Source organism: Oncorhynchus mykiss, chromosome 17, assembly GCF_057628025.1.
Source record: "Oncorhynchus mykiss isolate SJ-2025 chromosome 17, ASM5762802v1, whole genome shotgun sequence".
NCBI classification, from domain to species: domain Eukaryota; kingdom Metazoa; phylum Chordata; class Actinopteri; order Salmoniformes; family Salmonidae; genus Oncorhynchus; species Oncorhynchus mykiss.
The window spans coordinates 50651640-50673706 of NC_143038.1; the positions used below are offsets into that span (position 1 = coordinate 50651640).

The window sequence follows — 22067 nt, forward strand, 5'->3', positions numbered from 1 at the left end:
GGATTCTTATTGGATTTTGGACTTTTTTAGAAGTTGGACTGCTATTCATGACTCACTCAGCCTATTCACCAACACACTCTATGTCGAACTCAGCCCTAGCAGACACTATAGACTGTGAGTAAAGGAAGACCACCAACATACAACAACTGCTCAATGTGCCCCCTCCTAATGACCAATAACCTTGTACCATTCTGTCCATTCAGTGAAGATGAGTTTTAATGGGGTCACCTTGTCTCCTAATTCAACAGTCAACTGCTGTATTTCATCCCTTCATTGGGATTGAGTGTGTCATTGCTAAGTCCCCGACTCAAGCATTAGATCAATCATCATCTTATACAAACCCTCAATTGTCAAGCGATGCACAGTCTTTGAAAGTCTTTTTTTCATCTGTCTGTTCTCTGCTGATGAAAATATCTCTGTTTTAGAAATGGTTTGATGTTCTAGAGATGACATTGTGAACCCATTGCGGTTTGTGGTTTCTGAATCTGAGGGATATTTAAAAGTGAGGGAGGAATATAGACAGGATTTGAAAGGATATTTGATTTTAACTTTACACTTTGCTGAAACTGCCTGGATTTGCTAACAGGTGCGGATATCAGAGCTAAGACGTATTACAGGAGAGTGTTCTGTGTCTTCTAAAATTATTCAGAAATTCTACAAAGACTTAAGCATGAGCAAGTAACTCTCCTACGCTACAGTACATTTTCTAAACGACCATCCACCTTCTCCACCTGTGCTATGTTAGCCGTTAATTGCTGTGATCTACAGTCTTTACTGACCTTTAAATGGACACCTCTTTCTCTCTAGGTGGCTAGTGGAGAAGATGTCTTGACCCAGATATATCTTATTGACTATAGATGCCCACGTGTCTCTCTCTCTCTCTAGGTGGCTAGTAATTGAGTATCTTACTGACCTTATATACCTAACTTCCCTCTCTGTAGGTGGCCAATGGAGGAGTATTTAAATGTCTCTCTCTGCAGGTGACAAGTGGAGGAGTATTTTACTAATCTTATATACCCACTTTTCTCTCTAGAGGTGGCCAGAGGAGGAGAATATCTTACTGACCTTGGATACCTACCTTCTCTCTCTGCAGGTGGCCAGTGGAGGAGATGCTACCCAGGGGCAGGTGGAGATCTTCTCCCTGAACAGGCCCACACCACGCCCAGTGAAGAGCCTCCAGGTGGGGGCCCCAGTGAGGTGTCTGGAGTATGTGCCTGAACCCAGCACCCCAGAGGAGATGGAGGCTGTGGCCCTCAGGAGCCCTACTGGGGTGGGGAACACCATTTGTCTGGGACTGGATGATGGAAGGTGAGGTCAACACAGCTTTTAGAGAAATTGTCAAATACAATGGTGTAAGTTACATTTAAGTAATGTGGATGGATGCATGGATGGATGATGATGATACAGAAATATTATTGTATTTATTATTGTTGGTCACCACTATTATCCTACTTACAAAGTCTATTTGTTTTGACAGAGAGTCATATTCTGTATCACCATGCAGTATAGTATGTTAGGTTAATCTCAAGACTAACAAAATCTGTCAATAGTAGATGGGACGAAGAAATCCGAGTTGATTTCATACACCTGGAATCCTGGTGCTCAACCATATCTTATTTTCCCATCTACTGTTTATATTTTCAGATTTTACTGCATGTAATGGAGGAATAGTTGAATCTCAGACTGTTACAGTCCTGGTGATTACATTACTTTCTAAGAGAAAACAGTCCTCCTGCATCTCATATTGCCAGTTGACTGTAGTTATTTTCCTCTGCAATTTGTTTGTTAATCATTTGGGCACCAGAATAAAGTGAAAAGTGTGCAGTTTATTTGTTTATGTTGACTCATTCACTATATGTGTCCTGAGAGGAGGGAAAATACAAAGTGTAATAGAAGCACAATTTCAGCATTTATTTTTGTGGAACACAATTGACTGTCAACTAGTTAACGTTCTCTTTCGAGAAATAAACATATTTTTCCAAAGGTGTGCATTTGTTCATTGTAAATTTAGGAAAAATGTGCAGAACAGTCAGTGAAGTTCAGATGGAATCTTAAACACAAGAAAGAGCAAGGGGCTGCCTACACACATTATAAGGTCCAAAGTGCCCAGTTACATCAAGGTACCCAGTCTTCATAAATGATGTTCATTTATCATGTACAGTGTACATTGTTCCTGCTCCTTTTGCCACCAGCATCCTGGTGTATGGCAGTGTGGACACTGCAGCCCAGTGCCTGTTGACCCTGTGTAACCCTCAGCGCTGTCCTGTCCTGTGCCTCAAACACTCCATCAACTTCCTGTTCGCTGGGCTCAGAGATGGAACCATGATGGTGTATGGACGAAGTAATGGTGGTAAGGTCTTTCCAAGGTCTCCCCCTGTATGTCAGGAAGATAGTCATCAGATTTCAATCCAAAATGACAGAATTGTTGAATCATCACATTACTAACATAGCAATTTATTTAATGTTAGCTACATAGAAGTATATGTTTCAAGCCATCACCATTATAGCAAGGAAAGCAATCACTGCACAATTAAAGCAGGAGAATGGAATAATTTTATAATTACGTTACGCCACTAATGCTCTTAGCTAGTAATTTGTATTAATTCAGGTAATCATTTCATTCACTCATTAGCCTACTGTAGCAACAATGTTTAAGCATTGTATTGTATGAAATGTGACATTAAAATGGAATAGTTATTTTAATATTAGACATTATTAACATTATTAAAATGGCTTTTAATTAAGTAATCAATCATATTAGTAGTGCAAATGTTAATCTTATTGTTTCCTTGTTTCAATTTGTACATCTTTCAAATTCCCATGTATGTCTCTTTCTTTTGCAGTGAATGCCTCCGTGAGTGTGTGTGAAATATGATTCTGCATGAGGAGACGTGCTATGAGTGATAGGATTTTCAGGGAATCCATCAAGTGGATGTGTTTGCAAAAGGCCAATTCATTTCAGACAAGCAACCTTGGAGAATATTTGAAATACTTAAAATACCTCTTTTCATGCCCAATCTTGGTGATCTTCGCTACCACTTAGTGTAAGGAAATGACTCCTGAAGTCACCATACAGTGGTTGGTGTGCTCATGTTGTGGTCAGACAGGCATATCATAGGACTAGGAGCACCATCTCAACACTCAATCTCCCAGTAGGTCATCACAGCCTGCGGTAGCACAATGGCTGCCCGGTTGCGGTGTGGTGCGTCTTACCTGGCTGTGTCAGTGTGGCTGCCTGCATCCACCCAGCACTCTGCTGTCCTCTCACCTCCAGCCAAGCAGAAAGGATGATTAATTACGCCAGTGTGCTGCGTGCCGATTAAATATTACTATTCATGTTATGTAAAATAAATAAATAATAAAGAGGTAGAAGACAGGGAAAAAGCTCTGGAGTGGAGCGTGGATGGTGCCAGGCAATGTTTGTGCATTCTGCACAGCTGTTAAAGATTGATGCCCCTGGATGGCACACTGCTGCCTGGAAACCATGTCTGCAAGAGTAGGAAAATATCAAGTCTTCACATGGGATTTCTATCAAAATGCATATGAATAGCCTGCCCAGCACATTGTTGCTTAGCGGATAATCCCAATTTCTTTTCTCATATAAATATAATTCATACTGTTCATAGTGTTGAAGGTCTGGGCTTCAGAAACTTATTTAGAAAATCTTTTGATGGTCTGAAACCGTTTTTGACCATTTTCCAGTGTTTTGCGGTGGTGCGTGTGGTAGAGCTGTGACATGGCCAAGGCTTGTGCATGGGGCTAGGGGGACTTAAAAGAAAGTGAATTAAAACATGTGGAAGAATGACATTTAGAACCCGCCAAGCAATTAACCTGAGGAAGTCAGAAGGCATTGTGAAGCTATTCTAATTTGAAAGGCAAGAAATAAACAACTCAAAATGTTAATTAAATGGCTGGGCGCACTTCCTTCTCTAATTTTGCTTCATTAAAGCACAGCAAAGGAAAAGCTTATGTAAGGTGCTTCATAATGCACTGCCAGGGTAGCTGCAATGGGTGCCCTGTGTTTACAACTCAAAGGAAAAATGTCTGCTTCATTTTCACACCGACGGGCGGAAAAATGAAGTGGCGATAAGGAGGTTAGGAAGCTGATTAAATTGTATGGCATTTGTTAGCATTTGGATGTTAGGAATGCCTTATTGTTTAGTCTCAAAGTACAGTCCATAGGCACTTTGTTTTCATCAAATTGTGATTCACGCTGGTTTCTGTGTGTATGTCTGTGTGTGTGTGAGTGCATGTGTGCGCACTGCACATGTGCATGCTTAGTTGCACATGCACGTGTGTGAAACAGTAAGTGTAAGTATTTTCTTGTGTTTTCACTTTGGAATATTTGTCTAGAGAACACCAGGGCAAGTTGCTTGAGTGTAAGTAGAAGCAATGTAGTTTAATTGCCTTGCTCAAGGCAACAGCTGCTGAATCACCACACTGCGCAGTCAAACGGAAAGTTTTGCATGTATTTAAAACATAATCATAAACTGGCGATAACAAGTCATGATTTTGTTAGCTGTTTGAGCAAAACTTTGTTTTGTTCTTAGTATAGTAAGAGTTTAAAGGGTTCTGATTCTGAGCATTTGTTGTGTTGTCTTCTCAGGTGAGCTGTGGGAGCCAGACACCTGCAGGACTGTGAGTGTGGGCCCGGAGCCTGTGCGAACTCTTCTGGTACTGGAGGACTCTGTGTGGGCCAGCTGTGCCAACTCTGTGACGGTCATCAAGGGCTCCAGCCTTTCCACTCAGGTACAATAGGAGATGCACTAAGTACGTTATAGTTTGAACAACAGCACACAAATACAAGCCTCTCGAAATGCTCCAGGAAAGCATCTTCACCTCCATCTTGCATCCTTTTCACAACTGCTTAAGAGCAGAGGCTCATGCACAGAATTGTCTCAACAATACACTGTCCTTTCCTTCACCTAAACACACTTTATGTTGGAACTATAAACTATATTGGAACTCAAAACTCCTTGAGTTCTACATTGATACTTTGACCTAAAGTATTTGTGGGGATGTTGGCATCAGAATGTGTTTTCAGGCAGCAGTGGCTCTTTATGCTTGTACACTTTCCTCCCTGTTCAATTCTCTGGAGATCAGAGCTTAGCCAGCTGAGTGACCACGCAAAGGAGACAAGGTTATGTCTGGCTCGTCCCAGCGTATCCCCTCTGCATGGTGAACAGGCATGTGTGCTTGCGTCGGTGCTGGTTGCACCTCTCTTAGTGGGGGTGGGGGGGTGTGTGTGTCAGGATCGTGATCGCTCAGACTTACCCCTCTTCTACTTTAGGGGTCTAGCCCGCTTGCCTAAGTCAGATCAGCCTTATTGTCCTCCTCCCCCCACTCCTCCTGTGTGTGTGCTTGAAGGGACCCTTGTGTGTGCTCTGCATTATGACAGAGCTCAGAGAATGACCCATGTGCCCTAAAAAAAAAGAGGCCTGTCATCAGAGCCTAACCAGGCAGGACTGTGAGGATGCAGGGCATGGCATGACATGTCTCCCTCCCTCCCTCCCTCCCTCCCTCCCTCCCTCCCTCCCTCCCTCCCTCCCTCCCTCCCTCTACTTCTCTCTAGAAGAGAGGATGATGCTTACTCCCCCTCCCTCTCCTCCCTGTCCTACCCATGCCCACTCCCCTCCTTCCTTCACCTCCGTGGCTGTGGATTTGCTCCTCCTGAGAACAGACACCTTGTCACCCAGTGTAATGCAGGGCTAATGAGCTGTTCAGGCGTTGGGGCTTTAGCGCTGGGTCTTTAGCCTGCAGTGATTCTCCCCTCTGCTGATGAAGGACTTGGTGCTGCTGTTTGTGTGACAGAAGTGCTGGGTGGAAGGGGCATTTTACCTCTGTCACACTGCTACCACTCTCATGGCTGTAAGCAATGCAGAACTCATCTCGCTAATACCAGTGTGTCAATTGGGTGAACAGTTGTTGCCTTCAGTTATTTGACACCATCCATTTTTAGAAGAGACCTTTGTACCAAATATCTGCTCTGATAGGCTCTCCAGGCAGTATCCAAGGCTGGCAGTCATGCAGCCCTGTAAACAGATCTCACTTCCACTAACCTCTTCTATTCAATTACCCTACCAGTTAATTCATTATTTTTACTGTAGCTATGGCATTGTTTTACATTTGTCCTCACTGGGATACAGGGGACAGATCAAATTGAAAGCAGTCTGATAATGACATATCCACTGAAACATATGCTAGACAAGGTGTCATGATGACAGGGTGTCAACCAATAATTAGCCTGTTAATTAACAATTTGTCTGTTCATGCCAAAATCACTGATTTAAACCCGCCCCATGATTTTCTAATGGTTCACTGACATTTTCAATGCTCTTTTAATTTCTTCTTTGAAATAGGGCTCTTTGGACTTAAATATTTTATAGAATTGAATGGTTGCACTTGAAAATGGAAGGGATGCGATTTCCTCTCTTCCTAGGTGGAGCAGAGCAGGCACCTTCTGCCGCGGAGTCAATTAAAAGAGAAAACACATCAAAGGGTTCTCTACTCTCCCCACTCTCAAACAAAGGAGGTCCCTCTGGCAAGGGCACACAAACAGGTGGTAATCCCCGTCCTCCGGTGCACAGGGGGGAGCACCCCTCCTCAGCCGTCTCCCTGACTAATCTCTCATCCCCGGACTCATGAACCGAGAGTGATAGGAGCGGGGAGACGATGCCAGAGCCAGCCCCTGTTATGGTGCAGACCTCGGGGGGTAGCATGCCTAACTATGATAAGGCGCGCTGCTCTTCCTCAGCTACTCATTAAGAATGTGTGCCTGAAACGCCTCCTCTTTTGCTGTGGTCTTGAGAAATTGGAGGGTGGGAGGAAGATGTATACTGACACAGTAGAAAAGATGCCCCTGTCTGTGAAACATTGGTGCAGTTCATTACGATCTCAAGAGAGACACGCTATAGCCTTTTCTGGGTTGGTGCAGGGTTGTTAATCTCCAGTCATCCGGCCGACTTGGGTTTTGTGAAAGAGCTCTAAAGAGGGGTACTCAAACCTACGCTCAGGCATTCTATTAGTCTTTTGTTAACAAGTAATATCCGAATGTAATTTGTTAATGGTGTTCATGTGTAATTCACTTTGTATGATTATGTCTGAGCACATTAGCAGTGTTGTCCATGGATACAGTGAACTAGAACTCCTGGAGAGGGGTTCTTATGACATGGATGCACAATACTTTATGCATTTGTTTAATGAAGTCATACTGTAGATCTAGGATATTATAACTTCATTATGGATTGGATGTCTACGTACAGAGACATACGTTTAACAATGTGCAGAGCAATGGTAAAGAAGCAATTACAGACAGTAACATCACACTTTATATGGTAATCAGTTATCCATAGAAACATATTATAGATTTCCAGATTTCTGTAAGAACCCCCCCCCCCCCCCCACCCCAGACTGGACCCAAGTACCTCAGTAGTTTTTCCCATTATCATCATATCTGACAGCAGAGAAAGCCAACCCAGACAAAATCCTGTCTCAAATCTTTTCATATCAAATTCCTGACAAAGCATATCACATCTGTTTTGTTGTATTTAGACCAAGATGTCTGCATGTAACATTGATCGGATTCATAAAAAACTCAGATCTACAGTATATTTCATTTAAAATACCAATGTAAACTGGGTCTAAATGGGGCTATACTGTTTATTTTAACTACATGTTCTGTGTAAGCATTTGCTTTGCAGCTCTATGCCTATTCTCTATGCCTAAGTCCCATCTCTACTATAGTTTCCAATATAGTTATTCACTGCTTCTCTCCTTCTCTCTTCCAGAGGTTTGAGGTGCACCCAGAACCCATGGTGAGCGTGGCCCATATGGTGCGGGCTGGAGGAGGAGTCTGGATGGCCTTTAGTGAGGGCTCTTCTATTCGCCTGTTCCACACTGAGACACTGGAGCATCTGCAGGAAATCAATATCTCCACACGAGTATCTTTGCACAACCCAGGTACAGTTCAAAACGCCTACACTCAGGTTGCTATAGGGATTCGTCATGACCTCCTCATTCCGGGGGTCAATGTTTTCTTTCTGTTTATACAGTAGAGTCAACTCCACAAGTCTTTGCTAGCGTTCTGTCACAAAATCTATTTTGTCATGAGCCTGACCTGCTGTATTTGTGGGGTTAGGAGGAAAACATATAGCATACATTAGTTTGTTTTTGGGGGCCTTCATTGTACAAGGGCAATGAGATGGCACCAATTAAGCCACGTCGATACTGCACTTCTCGCTGGAATGATATTCTGGTCTTGTCTTGCTGGAGCTGCTCCTTTGGCCCTGCACTCCGGGACTGACCTGAATAAGTAGCCATCTAAAGACCCTGAGAAGCCCCGATGGAGCCATAGGGTGAGAAGCAGGAATTCACAAAAGTACAATCATTGACGAGCTGTTACAATGCTGCCAGACAAAGGTTTTCTTTGCACGAGTTGCCATGGAAGCACTCGTCTTTCCTTCAATATCCTGGCAACACTTGTATTGTGCCAGTTTTGTTTTCTTTTTACCTGCGTCTCTATTTTCTTTTCTTCTCTCTCTCTCACGCTTTCTCTCTTCTCATCTTATCTGTCTCTCTTTTATTTTATCTCTCACTGCAACCCCTTTAAGATGCTGTATACATTCTCCTCACTCTCCATCTTCCTCCATGATGAATGAAATATTTATCAACCAATCCAGGTATTTCCAGTGTTAGTATGGGGGAGTCAGGGTAAACACGTCGGACTGGCTGAAACAGAAATGAGCCTGTTTCAGGGTGGTCCTTCCACACATTTTATCAATTTGATTCAATATCAGCCCAGGGACCCATGGCCCAGGGAGCCATTACAGCCTAAAATCCTGGGGCCTCAACTCAGTCAAGCCTGTGCTCCCTTTCTCCTAATGCTGTCTGGATTCATTCAGTTTGATATTCTGCACGTAAAAAGGACTGAGGATCAGAGTCAGACAGAACTCAAAGGAGAGAAAGGCAGTGCACCAAATCAAGCTTCAGCAGCCGGACACAGGGAGTTTTTATTTAACCAGGTAGGCAAGTTGAGAACAAGTTCTCATTTACAATTGCGACCTGGCCAAGATAAAGCAAAGCAGTTCGACACATACAACAACACATGGAGTAAAACAAACATACAGTCAATAATACAGTAGAAAAATAAGTCTATATACAATGTGAGGAAATTAGGTGAGATAAGGGAGGTAAAGGCAAAAAAAAGGCCATGGTGGTGAAGTAAATACAATATAGCTGTAACGGTTTTCCTCCTCTTCATCTGAAGAGGAGAGGCGAGAAGGATCGGAGGACCAATATGCGGCGTGGTAAGTGTCCATGGTTCTTTTAATAAGAAATACTCAACCTGAACACAACTGATACAAAAACAATAAACATGAACTGAACGAAAACCAAAACAGTACCGTGTGGTGAAAAAACACAGACACGGAAACAAACACCCACAAACCAACAGTGAAACCCAGGCTACCTAAGTATGATTCTCAATCAGAGACAACTAATGACACCTGCCTCTGATTGAGAACCATACTAGGCCGAAACATAGAAATCCCCAAATCATAGAAAAACAAACATAGACTGCCCACCCCAACTCACACCCTGACCATACTAAATAATGACAAAACAAAAGAAATAAAGGTCAGAATGTGACAATAGCAAGTAAAACACTGGAGTGGTAGATTTGCAGTGGAAGAATGTGCAAGGTAGAGATAGAAATAATGGGGTGCAAAGGAGCAAAATAAATAAATAAATACAGTAGGGGGAGAGGTAGTTGTTTGGGCTAAATTATAGGTGGGCTATGTACAGGTGCAGTAATCTGTGAGCTGCTCTGACAGCTGCTGCTTAAAGCTAGTGAGGGAGATAAGTGTTTCCAGTTTCAGAGATTTTTGTCGTTCGTTCCAGTCATTGGCAGCAGAGAACTGGAAGGAGAGGCGGCCAGAGTTACTGTCAACAGGTCCATTTTTGTTGCCCTCTTTCAGAAGTTGCATGGAGAAGAAAAGAACAAAAAGAGACATGGTTCAGAAAGCCCAAACTTGTCTTTCTCCGGTCAAAGTTTATTTTTGTTAGAAATGTCTTCTTCGTCAAGTGCCTATCGGTCAAGATGTCTAGACTTTATATAGTTCGGTGAACCTTAGGTCATTTCCTCCCTACTCCAGCACTTCCTGATGAAATATGCAGGATGTTTGAGAATGAGAGAGGGAGGCAGGTTGGCCTCAGGGGAAGTTAGGAGACAGGGCACGAAGGGGGTTAGGGGGGCTAGGATGAGGGGTGGTTAGAGGGCTCCTGCTTACTTTCTCTTCTGCTGTGCTCATGGGTAAAGGAGCACCCGGTTCCTCTGGATACACATGAAACATGGAATACTGATACAGTTATTACAGATCAATGCACTTCCATTCCCATCTGTCTCTCCCTTAATTTTGATAGGACAAGAATTAATGATCTACTGCCCAAATCCTCGCCCTTTAATGTGCTGCTCCTCATCGAGGGGGGGTTTCTGTCTGATGTAGTAAACAGCTGAGAATTTTCTAAAGCCGAGAAGAAAAACCTGTGTCTTTTGCTAATGGATTTAATAGTCATTTTCTATACATGTAATTCAAAAGGTCCTCATTGAAATATCACAGCGACATAGTTATCTTTAGAGACTTAGATCCTTAGATCAGCCCACTGAAGACCTCTGCATTACTGTAAAAATTGGAGGTGGAGGATTGCTTAAATACCTCCCTAATCTCCTGTCTTTGTCATTATCCTCTTTAATTGCTGTTCCTAGATTATGCCTGGCTGGCACCTACATGCTCTAAACTTGACAGTTCATGTTAAAGAAACATTTCAAAAACAATATTTTTTGCATATGATGCAAAATGCAGCATCATATGATACAAAATGTATCATACCGGCTGTATTTCTGTATTTTGAAGACTTGATTGCTGACATGCAAAACATTTTGGGACTATATCAACAATGGACTAATAAAACAAATACCAAAATATCGTTTTTGGGTGGAGTTTTCTTTAACTCTGGAGTGGGTGGTCGCTGCCCCTCTGATGTAGCTCTTTGTGACATAGACTAGAAATAGACACAATCTCTATCTAAGCAGTCAACTGACATTTACAGTGCATTCGGAAAGTATTCAAACCCTTTGACTTTTTCCACATTGTTACGTTACAGCCTTATCATAAAATGGATTCAAATGTTTTCCCCCCCTCATCAATCTACACACAATACTCCATAATGACAAAACAAAAATAGGTTTATAGAAATGTTGGCTAATTTATAAAAAAATTAAAACGGAAATATCACAATTACATAACTACTCAGACCCTTTACTCAGTACTTTGTTGAAGTACCTTTGGCAGCGATTACAGCCTAGAGTCTTCTTGGGTATGATGTTACAAGCTTGGCATACCTGTATTTAGGGAGTTTCTCCAATTCCTCTCTACAGAGCCTCTCAAGCTCTGTCAGGTTGAGTGGGGAGCATCGCTACACAGCTATTTTCAGGTCTCTCCAGAGATGTTAGATCAGGTTCAAGTCCGGGATCTGGCTGGGCCACTCAAGAACATTCAGAGACTTGTCCCAAAGCCACTCCTGTGTTGTCTTGGCTGTTTTCTTAATGTCATTGTCCTGTTGGAAGATGAACCTTGGCCCCCATCTGAGGTCTTGAGCGCTCTGGAGCAGGTTTTCATCAAGGATCTCTCTGTACTTTTCTCCATTCATCTTTCCCTCAATTCTGACTATTCTCCTAGTGCCTGCTGCTGAAAAACATCCTCAGAGCATGATCCTGCCACCACCAGGCTTCACCGTAGGGATGGTGCAGGTTTCCTATAGACGTGACGCTTGGCATTCAGGCCAAAGAGAACAATCTTGATTTCACCAGAACAGAGAATCTTGTTTCTCATGGTTTGAAAGTCCTTTAGGTTACTTTTAGCAAACTCCAAGCGGGCTGTCATGTGCCTTTTACTGAGGAGTTGCTTACATCTGACCACTCTACCATAAAGGCCTAATTGGTGGAGTGCTGCAGAGATGGTTGTCCTTTTGGAAGGTTCTCCCATCTCAACAGATGAACTTTGGAGCTCTGTCAGAGTGACCACCAATTGCTCTGTTTGGCCGGGCGGCCAGCTCTAGGAGGGGTCTTGTTGGTTCCAAACTTCTTCCATTTAAGAATGATGGCGGCCACTGTGTTCTTTGCTGCAGAAATATTTTGGTACCCAATTCCTTCGGCCTCTTGGCTTGGTTTTTGCTCTGACATGCACTGTCAACTTTGGGACTTTAAATAGACCGTTGTGTGCCTTTTCAAATCATGTTCAGTCAAGTGAATTTACAACAGGTGGACTCCAATCAAGTTGTAGAAACATCTCAAGGATGATCAATGGAAACAGGATGCACCTGAGCTCAATTGAGTCTCATAGCAAATTGTTTGAATAGTTATGTAAATAAGGCATTTCTGTTTTTTTATTTGTAATAAATGTGCAAATATTTCTAAAAACCTGTTTTCACTTTGTCATTATGGCGTATTGTGTGTAGATTGATTAAATATTTTTTTCTTAAATGTAGTCAATTTTTGTACAAAATTGTATTATTCACTGTGCCTTTAACTCTGTCCTGATCCTCTGAGATCTTTTTCCTAAATACCTCACTCTCTGCAGAAGCTTAACATGCACCTCAGCGATGCTGCCTCAACTCCCTCCTTGCACAGCGCTGCTGCTGCTTCCAAACATGGTCTGTGTTCATGCGTGATGAAATGAATCAATTAAGGCGCTCTCTAAGCACTCATGCGAATCACACGTCATAATCTGAGCGTGACACAGAACAACCATGTAAATGCAGCTCTATATGTAAATTAGCATTCTCTCAGTAGCGATCACATGACTGATGTGTAATTCAATTAGGTGGTTGCCGTGGATATTAAGTGAAACTCTACATATCAGGACCACAAGAGCCAATAAGCCAATGACAGAGACCAGAAAACCATAAACATCAGGCTCTTATTTTGTGTGTAATTTCACAATTATACTGTTTGCATGTACAGTTGAAGTTGGACGCTTACATACACCTTAGCCAAATACATTTAAACTCAGTTTTTCACAATTCCTGCAATTTAATCCTAGTAAAAATGCCCTGTCTTAGGTCAGTTAGGATCACCACTTTATTTTAAGAATGTGAAATGTCAGAATAATAGTAGAGAGAATGATATATTTCAGCTTTTATTTCTTTCATCACATTCCCAGTGTCAGAAGTTTACATACGCTCAGTTACTATTTGGTAGCATTGCCTTTAAATTGTTTAACCTGGGTCAAACGTTTCGGGTAGCCTTCCACAAGCTTACCCACAATAAGTTGGGTGAATTTTGTCACATTCCTCCTGCCAGAGCTGGTGTATCTGAGTCAGGTTTGTAGGCCTCCTTGCCCGCACATGCTTTTTCAGTTCTGCCCTCACATTTTCTATAGTATTGAGGTCAGGGCTTTGTGATGGCCACTCCAATACCTTTACTCTGTTGTCCTTAAGCCATTTTGCTACAACTTTGGAAGTATGCTTGGGGTCATTGTCCATTTGGAAGACCCATTTGCGACTAAGCTTTAACTGATGTCTTGAGATGTTGCTTCAATATATCCACAATTTTCCTATCATCTATTTTGTGAAGTGCACCAGTCCCTCCTGCAGCAAATCACCCCCACAACATGATGCTGCCACCCCCTTGGGATGGTGTTCTTCTGCTTGCAAGCCTCCCCCTTTTTCCTCCAAACATAACGATGGTCATTATGGTCAAACAGTTCTATTTTTGTTTCATCAGACCAGAGGACATTTCTCCAAAAAGTACGATCTTTGTCCCCATGTGCAGTTGCAAACCGTAGTCTGGCTTTTTTATGGTGGTTTTGGAGCAGTGGCTTCTTCCTTGCTGAACGGCCTTTCAGGTTATGTTGATATAGGACTCGTTTGACTGTGCATAAGGATGCTTTAGTACCTGTTTCCTCCAGCATCTTCACAAAGTCCTTTGCTGTTGCTCTGGGATTGATTTGCACTTTTCGCACCAAAGTATGTTCATCTCTAGGAGACAGAACGCGTCTCTTTCCTGAGTGGTATGACGGCTGCGTGGTCCCATGGTGTTTATACTTGCTTACTATTGTTTGTACAGATGAACGTGGTACCTTCAGGCATTTTGAAATTGCTCCCAAGGATGAACCAGACTTGTGGAGGTCTACAATTCTTTTTCTGAGGCCTCTGCTGATTTCTTTTGATTTTCCCATGATGTCAAGCAAAGATGCACTGAGTTTGAAGGTAGGCCTTGAAATACATCCACAGGCACAATTGACCCAAATGATGTAAATTAGCCTAGCAGAAGCTTCTAAAGGTATGACATCATTTTCGGGAATTTTCCAAGTTGTTTAAAGGCACAGTCAACTTAGTATATATAAACTTCTGACCCACTGGAATTGTGATACAGTTAATTATAAGTGTAATAATCTGTAAACAATTGTTGGAAAAATGACTTGTGTCATGCACAAAGAAGATGTCCTAACCCACTTGCCAGAACTATAGTTTGTTAACAAGACATTTTTGGAGTGGTTGAAAAACGAGTTTTAATGACCTAAGTGTATGTAAACTTCCGACTTCAACTGTATAGTGATAACTAATGCCTATTGTACTGAAACAAAGAAAGTGCATGGAAACACAACAGCACAACACAACATGCATAACTGTGTACTGTTGAATGATACTAATAACTGACGTGATGTAAACATACTGTATGTGGTGCCAGAAATAATAATGCGGTTTTAACAACAATAACCGTAACATGAGTTATTGTTTCATTTCCATAATGCTATGAATACAGTACTTCTTATGGATAGGCAGGACAGTTGCGTCTCACTTGGGCAAAAAACAGGGAAAATGCAGCGCGGCAAATTCAAAAAAAATCTATAAACTCAAACTTTCATTAAATCACACATGTTAGATACTCAGTTAAAGCTACACTTGTTGTGAATCCAGCCAACATGTCAGATTTTAAAAAGGCTTTTCGGCAAAAGCATAAGAAGCTATTATCTGATGATAGCCAACCAGCAGTAAACAAAGAGGATAGCATATTTCAACCCTGCAGGCGCTACACAAAACATAGAAATAAAATATAAAACATGTATTACCTTTGACAAACTTCTTTTGTTGGCACTCCAATATGTCCCATAAACATCACAATTGGTCCTTTTGTTCGATTAATTCTGTCCATCTATATCTAAATGTCAATTTATAAATTGCGTTTGATCCAGAAAAAAACAGCTTGCAAAAAACGCAACGTCCCTACAAATTATTTCAAAGGTTGCCTATAAACTTTGCCAAAATATTTCAAACTACTTTTGTAATACAACTTTAGGTATTTTTAAACGTTAATAATCGATCAAATTGTAGACGGGTCTTTCTGTGTTCAATACAGGAATGAAAACAAACCAGCGAAAATTTTCACGTCTTGCGCGACTCTCAACAGTGTACCCAGTTCCTAGTTGGCCTACTTCTTCATTACACAAAGGAATAACCTCAACCAAATTCCAAAGACTAGTGAAATCCAGTGGAAGCGGTAGGAACTGAAAACCAGTTCCTAAGAAATATAGTTTTCCAACAAGAACACACTGAACAGACATAGACCTAAAAAAAAACTAAATCTGAACGGTTAGTCCTCAGGGTTTTGCCTGTTAGTTCTGTTATACTCACAGACATCATTCAAACAGTTTTAGAAACTTCAGAGTGTTTTCTATCCAAATCTATGAATAATATGCATATTTTATATTCTTAGCATGAGTAGCAGGAAGTTGAAATTGGGCACGCTATTTATCCAAAAGTGAAAATTCTGCCCCCTAGCCCCAAGAGGTTTTAACAAAACTCTCATGTTTCCCTTTTCCTATGTTGTAGGCCAGAAGAGCATGCGTGTCACCAGCCTGCTCCTCTGCCAGGGGCTTCTGTGGGTGGGGACTGCCCAGGGAGTCATCATCACCCTGCCCGTGCCCAAACTGGAGGGCATTCCCAAAATAACAGGTACAGATGAGGGGAGGAGGATATTAAGGTTTTCACCATGACAAATTATCCATTATCAAAATGGGAATACTAATTGCTTCTGGGGATATGTATGTCAACATTGTGCTTTTCTGGTTGTGTCTCTGTCCTCCAGGAAAAGGGATGACCTCTCTGAATGCCCACTGTGGTCCGGTGGACTTCCTGGTGGCCACCTCCAGCACCCTGTCCGCAGAGCTGCTGAAGAGGGACTCTGTGGGGGATGGACCCGACTCTGCCTGCGGAGGGGAGGACCGCAGTGACTCCTCCTCCCAGGAGTCTCTTCAGCAGTCAGGCTGCTCCCAGGGGGAGGGGCGGGGCAAGGGGCGGGGTGTGCTGCTACAGTACAGGCTACGCTCCACGTCGGGGTTGCCGGGGCCAGCACTGACGGCACGGGGCGACGAGGCGTCTGACTCCTCTCTGGAATCTCTGGAACAAAGACTGGAGGACGGCTCCATCTATGAGCTCAGTGACGACCCTGAGATGTGGGTGCGGGGGCGCCCCTGTGAGCGAGATAGGGGGCGTAGGGACAGGGTGACCTCGGCCGCGGTCATATCCGGGGGCAGGGGCTTCCAAAGACTGAGGGAAGGGACAGCAGAGCGCACGGGTGTGGAGTCTTCAGAAACAACCCTGATGGTATGGCAACTGCCACTAACTGTGTGACCTGGACATCAACATTCAGGCAGTGTAGAGTGGAGAAACAGCTCTTTATCCCAGCCCCGAATCCTCTCCATTCAATAATGACAGGAACTTGAACCATGTGAGAGAAGTGTATTAGTGCTGGCACAGAGCACAAGGCCAGGCAGATGGCTCCTTGTGTAGGTTCAGGAACTCCTGCATGCTCCATCTGAGGAGACCTGCTGGTGGCCTGTGAGGCATGGGGCACTGACATCCCATTGGTGGCTCTGTGTGTATCCTATTCCTCAGCCACAGGCCCAGGGCATTTCTTGTGACAGCTTAAACTAGTACTCTCCCCACCTTGCCAAAATGGATATCCCGAAATCTAGCGTCATTAGACTGACTGTGCTCACCTCACACACATTTATCTCTCACAGTTGACAGCATTCCCCTGTAACAATGGACCACATTCCTTTGAGAGCGACCGTTTGTTGAATTTACCATGCTGCAGTGCTGGAGATGGACATCTTTTATCTGATCCTTTGGGAGAGAACCCATCAGTTTAGAGCTGAGAAACTACTGTTGGTTTACGAAGGACTTATTTAGTTCTGTTAGTTCAGTAAGCCTCGTTCTCACTCCCTGGCAATGTGAAATATGTGAAACGTCTGTCATAGTGTGTCACAATTGAATCTGTGCCTCTAGGAAATTAAAGTGTGTTAGACACTGACTGTGAGTCCTTAATCGTCTGATGTTTTACAGTATACTGCATAAATAGGCGGGTTAGATGAGGTATCATTGACAAGGAGGATTCCTGAGAGGGAATAGAAGGCAGATGTGTAATGGTCTATCGCAGTTTAGAGGTTTTAACTTTAAATGTTCCTACTCTAATTACTGCAAAATGCAAAACAGATACCATACTGTAGATCTTTATTGTCGATGACGAAGACATTGTACATTGTTAATTTTAAGTTAGTTAAGCAAACACATAGGCTCACAATTATTTAACCTTTGTTACACATCAAAAAGCCTGCTGAATTAACTACAAAATGCAACAACAACTGCAGCCACCAAGACATCATTAGGTGCTGTGTATAGGCAATCGGAGGGGAGAATGCTTCATATGGGGTTCTGTGGCAATTTAACACACGCAAACCTTTGATAAATCTATCCCCTAGTAGCATTTCTGTCTCCTTTCCTTCACTTACTTTGTGAAGCCATTGCCATCGGTGGTCTGGTGTGCTAACAGAGACATGGTATTATCCTGCCCTGTTCCTGTTTCTATTCTTCCACAATGGAAAAGACCTTTGACAACATCTTTGAAAAGTGTTCATTTACAAATTAATTGAGATGTTTGGCTATGAATGCATGGCATTGAAGTGTTCTTTTAAATTGCCTCTGCTGCTGGATGGAAGTGATGGTTGATTACATATTTTGTCACGACTTCTGTAGAATCTGTTAATAATTCCAGTTACATCTCCACATCTGAGTACTCTATTTCATCCCAGTTGAAGGCCATGCTTTCTAAGGTTTTGAAACATTCTTTGTCATGTTACTTAATCTCCCCGGCATTGACAGACAGCAGCTTTTCAATAGAAAACACAACTCAATACAGACCGTTGAGGTTTTTCCATCCAAACGTACACATGAGAAAAGCTGTTTAAAGCATACTGTCAAAAACCACAGGACCTATTTAGTGTTTCTATGATAATACTATTCCACAACACTTTTCTGGAGGTCACCAACAAGTCAAGGTTATTTGGATGTAGCCAGAGTGTACATGAGGGTATGATTGAGTAACCTTTATGTGGTATAGATTATTCATCCACAAACACTACCTGTATGTACAACAATTGTTTCAGTGGTTTGCCTTTCCCACTGCTGGGGTGTTTGCTCAGACGTTATTGCACCCTATATCTTAGTGTGTTTCCACTCTCTCATCCTTTCTCATCCATTCACACTCATTATTATTTGATCTATTCAAACTCCTAAATGGAGATTGTCCATTATAACTTCACACTCATACCGACCATACTGTTCTTATAAAACCGATTTGTGCAGCTTCTCGAAGCTTCCCATAATTCAACTTTCATTCACATAACTGAAAAGAATGCGCACTTATAATACTAAAGACTTCGACACCCCTGTGGTAGAGGAAGAGGCTTGTGTTGAGTCGGCTGGGTTAACTTTTGATTATGATGAAATAATTATGTGACTCAGTTGTGTACGTTGATAGAGTGAGAAGTCTTTAACATTAGATTAATAATGTTAAGTTACATTGCACATATAAAACATTGCTTTTCTCCATTACATGTCAATTCCAATGTCCTATTGGTACGTTAATAAATACATGCTTACATACTGTACTGTAAAAGTGTTTCATCATTCATGTGTAATATGTCAATGTTAAATAAATACTTCATAGTGATAACATGATTCTAATCATCTTTTGTGGGACTCAAATTAAGGTTGGTGTGTTGATTTGAAGATTTACAAGTCTGAACCAGTTCAATGACCCACAAACCATAAAATAGGTCTACATTTTGACCCATTTGTGAAGCCTAATAAGAGTCTGTCTGTTAGAGGCCACTGTAACCAATCCCTTGGCTCATCCCCAGACTTCACATTTCTCTGGAACCAGACTTCACATTTCTCTGTTCGTACAGCCCATTGCAGTATGGTCCAGCCCAGTATGTTGGATAACTGGACCTGGTGTGGCCCTCTGTGCTCAGTCTGCCCATATGTCTCCACACCTAGGGTTGCAAAGGGAGTGTATATTACTGGAAACCTTCTAAATTGACCAGTAAACTACCAGAATTGTATGTAATCACAAGACATCTAGTGGCCCGTTTTGGGTACTTCAGATAATCACAGGCATCTGTAATTACCTCTGGCCCTCTTATCACATAAAATATATTACATCATTAAAAAAGGGGAGTGGCTCCTAATCTGTGACAGGATCTTTCATTTCTGAGGCCCGATAGCCAGTGCGAAAATTATCCCAGTATCTCACAGGAATTTGGGACTTCACTCATTTTCTCATGCTGAAACTGGTTTAGATACATACCGGTAGTTAAATCCAAGTTGAATGACAAAAATTAATTAGCTAATGTTAGCATAGCATCTGCTACATGATAATTAGCTCGCATTAACTAGCTAGCATTATCTGCCTAGATCAGCCTAGCTAGCACTAGCCCAATGGAAATTGATGCAACCCTGCTGGGTAAGTGGCTAGCTTGATGACCAGTGGTGACAGTCAAATCAAATCAAATGTATGTATATAGCCCTTCGTACATCAGCTGATATCTCAAAGTGCTGTACAGAAACCCAGCCTAAAACCCCAAACAGCAAGCAATGCAGGTGTTGAAGCACGTTGGCTAGGAAAAACTCCCTAGAAAGGCCAAAACCTAGGAAGAAACCTAGAGAGGAACCAGGCTATGAGGGGTGGCCAGTTCTCTTCTGGCTGTGCCGGGTGGAGATTATAACAGAACATGGCCAAGATGTTCAAATGTTCATAAATGACCAGCATGGTCAAATAATAGGTCTGGGACAGGTAGCACGTCCGGTGAACAGGTCAGGATTCCATAGCCGCAGGCAGAACAGTTGAAACTGGAGCAGCAGCACGGCCAGGAGGACTGGGGACAGCAAGGAGTCATCATGCCAGGTAGTCCTGAGGCATGGTCCTAGGGCTCAGGTCCTCCGAGAGAGAGGAAGAAAGAGAGAAAGAAAGAGAGAGAGAATTAGAGAGAGCATACTTAAATTCACACAGGACACCGGATAAGACAGGAGAAGTACTCCAGATATAACAAACTGACCCTAGCCCCCCGACACATAAACTACTGCAGCATAAATACTGGAGGCTGAGACAGGAGGGGTCAGGAGACGCTGTGGCCCCATCCGATGATACCCCCGGACAAGGCCAAACAGGTAGGATATAACCCCACCCACTTTGCCAAAGCACAGCCCCCACACCACTAGAGGGATATCTTCAACCACCAACTTACCATCCTGAGACAAGGCCGAGTATAGCCCACAAAGATCTCCGCCACGGCACAACCCAAGGGGGGATGCCAACCCAGACAGGAAGATCACATCAGTGACTCAACCCACTCAAGTGACGCACCCTTCCTAGGGAGTTGCATGAAAGAGCACCAGTAATCCAGTGACTCAGCCCCTGTAATAGGGTTAGAGGCAGAGACTCCCAGTGGAAAGAGGGGAACCGGCCAGGCAGAGACAGCAAGGGCGGTTCGTTGCTCCAGAGCCTTTCCATTAACCTTCACACTCCTGGGCCAGACTACACTCAATCATATGACCCTCTGAAGAGATGAGTCTTCAGTAAAGACTTAAAGGTTGAGACCGAGTTTGCGTCTCTCACATGGGTAGGCAGACCATTCCACAAAAATGGAGCTCTTTAGGAGAAAGCCCTGCCTCCAGCTGTTTGCTTAGAAATTCTAGGGACAATTAGGAGGCCTGCGTCTTGTGACCGTAGCGTACGTGTAGGTATGTACGGCAGGACCAAATCAGAGAGATAGGTAGGAGCAAGCCCATGTAATGCTTTGTAGGTTAGCAGTAAAACCTTAATCAGCCCTTGCCTTGACAGGAAGCCAGTGTAGGGAGTCTAGCACTGGAGTAATATGATCACATTTTTGGGTTCTAGTCAGGATTCTAGCAGCCGTATTTAGCACAGTGAGGTCCTTATGAGATTCAATGCTTTAATAAGTGTCATCATGCAGAAATTGCAAAATAAAATACTGGTTGATGAGCTAAGTTAGCTAGCAAGACAGCTATGACGGTTACCAGTGGGCATGCAGAAATGCATGATGACACATTGTATCGAAGTCAAGAAGTCATGCAGAACGGACTGCCTCTGGGACTGGACTTCCCCATCTAGCTAGCTAGCTAGTAGAGAGGTACAAGAACACCGGTACACAGATGCATAGCTCATACAATTATATTTTGTTCAAGTCAATGACAATACATGTTGCAAAGTAAATATCTGCATCAAATATATCTCATTGCACACAGTTGTGTTTTTTTTGTTTTATAGGAAAGGGGACTCACCCAACCTGCTTGAGGTTGTGAAGGGGGATACACGTTTATGATGGAATTGGCCGAGAATGAAAAACCCAGTGACCACTAGATGTCCTCGTATACCCATATTTACTGTAGATCAAATGGACTTGATTTTTCATCAGTACTGTTTGAATGACAAGCCCATTCAATCTATTTTGGGTATCTATAATCATATGTATTTTTTATACTCAGCAGGAAGGGGGCCTACGTACTTCCGAACATTTGTGTTCATGAAAGGCATTTGATATCACAAAGTATGCTGTATTTCCATTTCTCCTGGATTGCCATTTGTCATTTAGTTAGCCCAACCTCACCCTAGAAATACAAATCAGTTGTCAAATTAATTTAAAGAG

The 22067-nt window shown here is 42.7% G+C and overlaps 1 protein-coding gene across 8 annotated transcripts in view; it reads left to right on the forward strand.

The window, feature by feature from the left end:
* arhgef10la (Rho guanine nucleotide exchange factor 10 like a) overlaps window positions 1–19072 on the forward strand; it is a 109425-nt gene extending 90353 nt beyond the window's left edge. For 7 of the 8 annotated variants that reach the window (XM_036950493.2, XM_021569476.3, XM_036950490.2 and 4 more), the window contains 6 exons: window positions 1094–1308; window positions 2193–2350; window positions 4607–4749; window positions 7788–7959; window positions 15889–16011; window positions 16145–19072. In XM_036950493.2, coding sequence (XP_036806388.2) covers window positions 1094–1308; window positions 2193–2350; window positions 4607–4749; window positions 7788–7959; window positions 15889–16011; window positions 16145–16689 — 1356 coding nt within the window. In that variant the 3' untranslated portion in view covers window positions 16690–19072. Of the gene's footprint in view, window positions 1–1093; window positions 1309–2192; window positions 2351–2843; window positions 4750–7787; window positions 7960–15888; window positions 16012–16144 lie in introns of all 8 variants that reach the window. The other variant, XR_016488007.1, reaches the window with a different exon arrangement.
* The last annotated feature ends 2995 nt before the right edge of the window (window positions 19073–22067 follow it).